This window comes from Protobothrops mucrosquamatus, unplaced genomic scaffold, assembly GCF_001527695.2.
Source record: "Protobothrops mucrosquamatus isolate PMUCROS unplaced genomic scaffold, P.Mucros_1.0 scaffold11129, whole genome shotgun sequence".
NCBI classification, from domain to species: Eukaryota; Metazoa; Chordata; class Lepidosauria; order Squamata; family Viperidae; genus Protobothrops; species Protobothrops mucrosquamatus.
The window spans coordinates 2,349-7,189 of record NW_015396911.1 but is presented as its reverse complement, the minus strand read 5'-3'; the positions used below and the strand labels follow the sequence as shown (position 1 = coordinate 7,189).

The 4,841-nt window shown below is 43.2% G+C and overlaps 1 protein-coding gene across 1 annotated transcript; it reads right to left on the bottom strand.

Moving 5' to 3' along the window:
* Window positions 1-371: 371 nt before the first annotated feature.
* On the bottom strand, window positions 372-4,291 carry LOC107301273 (glutamine--tRNA ligase-like; the record flags this gene model as incomplete). Its single annotated transcript, XM_029287108.1, has 5 exons — window positions 372-598; window positions 997-1,122; window positions 2,303-2,369; window positions 2,914-3,041; window positions 4,199-4,291. Coding segments are annotated over 5 exons (465 nt in total), but the record flags the coding sequence as incomplete, so codon positions are not given.
* Window positions 4,292-4,841: the final 550 nt, after the last annotated feature.

Genomic DNA, 4,841 nt, shown 5'->3' with positions numbered 1-4,841 from the left:
TTGCTAAGCACTAAAGATCGTTATTGCAAAAAATCAATAAAATATATTAAAAAACACATGTAAATACATGTAAATGTATTATAGAAAATGTGAGAATGGGCTTAATCAAGCTCAGTGTTAAATCTGGCTGGTGGTTTTGCGAGAAGAGGTGGGTGTTTCCTTCTTACCTGAAAATAAGAACAAGCTCCTTTTTTGCCACACATGTAGCATAAATGCTCTTTTTTGATTTCTGCCATGTAAAAGTTGACCATGCAAAGGGGAACATCAAAGGATGTCTGAACAACCTTGACTGCTATCCCATTGTCCTTCTTTTTTACCCACAATCTCCCATTCCATCATCATCAACACAGAATTTCTCCAAGCTCATTTTTATTATGATGATTATCGATGTGCTCCATTGTGTATTCAGGATGTGTATTAAGGCAACAGTAGCATTACAGTAGAAAACTGTGCTTGGGCTGTATGCCCTCTTCCCCCTCCAGAGAAAGAGGAAGAAATAACCTCCGAGCAATTTTGTCTGTGTTGAGAAATTATTAGGGACACATCATCATGCTTTCCCTGGATCCTCCTTTAAGGTCACTGTCCGATTGAACACCAGCTGTAGAAAAAACAAAGGAAATTAGTATCTCTCCTCCATCTTCACATCCATTTTAGAGAATGACCCTTCCTTCCTGCTCCTAAAACTTTGTAACGGAGTCAGCAACCTACAGCCCATGGGCCAGAAGTGGCCTATAACCCATAACAATCTGGACCATGGTCCCCAAAAGAAACATACTGTAATGAACTGGCCCACAAGAATGAGGGAGAGATAGGTTCCCTGGCTGCTTCAGTGTGGGTGGAACAAGTCCCCTGCCTGGTGCTGGTGGGAGCGAGCCATTTAGGCCCAGGCCAAATGGCAGTGGCAGCATGGCTTCTGGTTTCTTCACAGAAGTACGTTGCCAACCTCTGCTTTATAAGAAAGTCTCCCTCCAGTTCTTGCAACTTTGTGCAACCCACCTTTGCATTTGTGCTGTCAGGATCTACTGAAAAGTACCCCAGCCGCTCAAATTGGAATTTGGTGAATGGCTTGGCTCCATATACAGATCGATCCACCAGAGCCTCTTCAATCACATGAAGGGAGTCCTGGAGTGGAAGAAAAAAGGAAGACAAAGCTGAAGTTACAATAATTTCTTTTTCTTCATTGGCAGATTTACTTAAAAGCTCTTCATCCCAACACGTTAAAAATCTGCAACTTCTCTAAAGCAGGGGTGTCAAACTCAATTTCATTGAGGGCCGCATCAGCATTGGGGTTGCCCTGGGGTGTGTGTGGCCAGGGTGGGTGCGGCCTACTGGGTAGGTGTGGATGGAGTGGGTGTGGCCTACTGGGTGGGCATGGCCAGCTCTACATCGTTCATGTCAAGGGTGCCTGTGGGGGCCTGGGCAGGAGTGGGACAGATCTGAGGGTCTCTGGCAGAAGGGGGTGGGACCAGGGCAAGCGCCAAGGCGTGGTCCATTTCTTCTTTCCTCCAAAAGGGTGACACCTCCCCAGCATGCACCCAGGGGGTGGGGCCGACGTGGCAGGGGCTGGTTCCTCGCTGTTTCCAGAAGGCTTTGTGGAGCTAAGACTGAATGCGTTTCAGCATAGATGGCCATCACAAAATTGTACATTGGCTCTCGGCCGGCCTGGGCCAGGGCCAGGGCCAAGGCAGCGGGGGCCATTCCCTCACTGTTTCCAGGATGGCTTCGCGGGCCGCATGAAACTACTTTGCGGGCCGCATCCGGCCCCCGGGCCTTGTGTTTGACATGTCTGCTCTAAAGTCTTAACTCTTTATATCCATATTCTTTATATCGATATTCTGGTATGTCTTCACTAATATTGGTATGTTTGACTTCTCAGAAATTCACTTTAAATTAGGATGGGTGTAGGAGCAAGCAGACTCATTTTGATCAGCAGCACACTCCAATTCATAAATATTTCCAAACTCTACTGTATATTCCTAGAATGGTTGCTGGCACCCAGTAAGATTCAAATTGCATTTTTCTTCTCTTCTGATTGAGCATGCATTCTCTGCACATTTTTTTAGTAATGTATATTTTTTATCAACTGTTTTTGTCTCTACTTTTACACCTGAATCTTGTTTTATTGCAAACGTAGAGTCCCTTGTTTTTTAACTGTTGCAATGTTCTACTTTTTGACAAAAAACACACTTTCTTAATTGCAGCTTACTCTCTTCCTCACACTGAGGAACAGCTGTCTAGCTTTCTCTTAAGTCTGCCCACCCAAATCCTATGTGTTAACAAGCCTTCTTGGCCCAGAACTCACAGGACTGATATCACTCAGGAACCCTCCTGGCACTTCTGTGGAGTCTTCAGGATTCTTATGCAGGAACCTGCAAATCAAAAAGTTAGATCGCTATTAGGATGAGAGCCAGTTTGGTTTAGTGGTGAAGGCACCTGGCTAGAAAGTAGGATACCGTGAGTTCAAGTCCTGCCTTAGCCATGAAAGCCAGCTGGGTGACTTTGGGCCAGTCACTCTTTCTGAGCCCAACCCACCTCACAGGGTTGTTGTTGTTGTTGTGGGGAAAAAAGGAGAAGGAAAATGTGTTGGATATTTTTGCCACCTTATTTGTAAAAATAATAAGGGCAATATGCAAATAAATAAAAATAAAAATTTTTTTAAAAAAATAAAAGAAGAGACTTCTAAGTGATTTGCGTGTGACTATCCTAAGCTTCTGGGGGACAATCGGGGATATATGTAGTTAATTTGGGAAAGAGGAAGACCTGAATGGAGACAAAGAAAAGTTAATTCCTGTGTGATTCCTTCTATTAGAATCTTCAAGGGTAAAATTCAGATAGAATTTCCATACCGTAAGGAAGAGGCTGAGTTTAATATTACATCACCCTCACAAATGAGAACAATTTAACAATACTCACAGCTGCTCATACTGGCGGACTTCACACACAAGAGGATCCGATACCCAGTGGATAAAGGCCTTGGGCTTCTCTGCTGCCTCTGACTTCGTGCAAGTCACTTCTAGCTCTTTTACATGTCCACTGGTGTCCTGGGCATAAACATGGAAGTTGTGATATTCTTGTTTCCATCTCAGGCTCCACAATCTCTCTTCTTCCTGAATGCCTTTGCTACCTACACTCTGCCTGTTTTTACTCTGATTCAGAAGTTACATTTTTTGACTTTATATAGCCATACCTCTATTGTTTGGCATCCCCCTTGCTATCCTCTTTAATTTACTATTTGGCAAAATAGTAATCCTCAACTTATAACCCTTCATTTTAACAATGGTTCAAAGTTACTACGGATGGGAAAAAGTGACTTAAGGCATGAACCTCACATTTATGACTGTCATATCACCCCTGTAATCACATGACTGTAATAGGATCACTTGACAACCAGATCACATTTACAATTGGTTGCAGGATCCTGACATCACATGATCACCATTTACAATCTTTTTTGCCAATTTCTGGCAAAAGTTGCCTATTGGGGAAGCGGATTTGCTCAACAACTGCACGATTCAGAAAATACTATGGTGATTTACCTCAGGACTACTGTAAAAATCATCATAAAATCAAGATAATCCTGGATTTACGACCATAAAGGAGCCTGCCCATGATGGTCATAACTTGTGACAGTCATAAAGTAGATCATAACGTGATCGACTCAATTTGACAACCTTTTTTGTGGAGGTCATTAAGCAAACCACCGTGGCTGTTAAGTTAACCTGTGGTCATTAAGCAAACACCACAGCCATTAAGCGAATTCATTATTCATTAGGAGGTATTTTTGCCAAAAACTGGAAGTAAATCTGGTTTTCAGCAAAAACATTGTAAATTGTGATCATGTGATGCTGCAAATGGCCATAAATGCAGGCTGGTTATTCAGCAGCTGAAATATAGTCATGTGGCCATTAGGGTGGGGACGGGAATAAGGTCGTAAGTACCTTTGGGGGAGGGGTCCTTCATAACTTTGAACAGTCATTAAATGACCAGTCATAAGTCAAGAACGACCTCTAAAAAGCATCTAAGCATCCAGACAAACCACACATTTGACAGACAACTGGGGTTGGTTTATGCAATTCACATGGATATGTGCCCTCTAATCTATTAATGGTCTTCAGGCCAGAATAGATTTGACCGCTCTGTCCTAGTCTATAGAAATGGAACTGGTGGCCTCTTAGAAGATGCTGTGACCTCTACTCACCTTAATGATATTCTGAACAGCAATGACATAGCCAGAGTGCCTCAAACCCACTGGCTGACCCAGTGCTAAGCGCTTGTAGCCTTTATCTGGAACCTGTCAGAGAAGAACTATTAACATCAGCAGGGAACCAATAAAGATGCCTGGGCCAGAAGAAAGCCTCCCAGCTCACTTCAGTTACCCAGAAGATAACGGGGTAGGCAACCTTGGCTCTTTTATGACTCGTGGACTTCAACTCCCAGAATTCCTAAGCCAGCCATGCTGAGGGGAAAGGGAGAGGTTTCCAAGCTGAGCCATGTTGGCTCAGGAATTCTGGGAGTTGAAGTCCACGAGTCATAAAAGAGCCAAGGTTGCCTACCCCTGGTTTAACCTGTTTAACCACCAGCATTTCCAATGCTTTGAAAAGGCAAATATTGTCTCAGCTGAGGATTTGCCCTATCCTGGAAATTCAGAAAAGTTATTGATTTCTGATAGCATCTGACGGAAGTGAATATGATTAATAGGATGGCAGAATAGCTGGCTATTCCCTTGGCAGTGATCAAGAACTTATATAAGTCTGTATTCCAGCTAATACAGCATGCAGTTGCCTTCAGTTTCAAAGGGAGACAGATAAATTTATATGATTTTTCTTTTCAAGTGGAAGTTA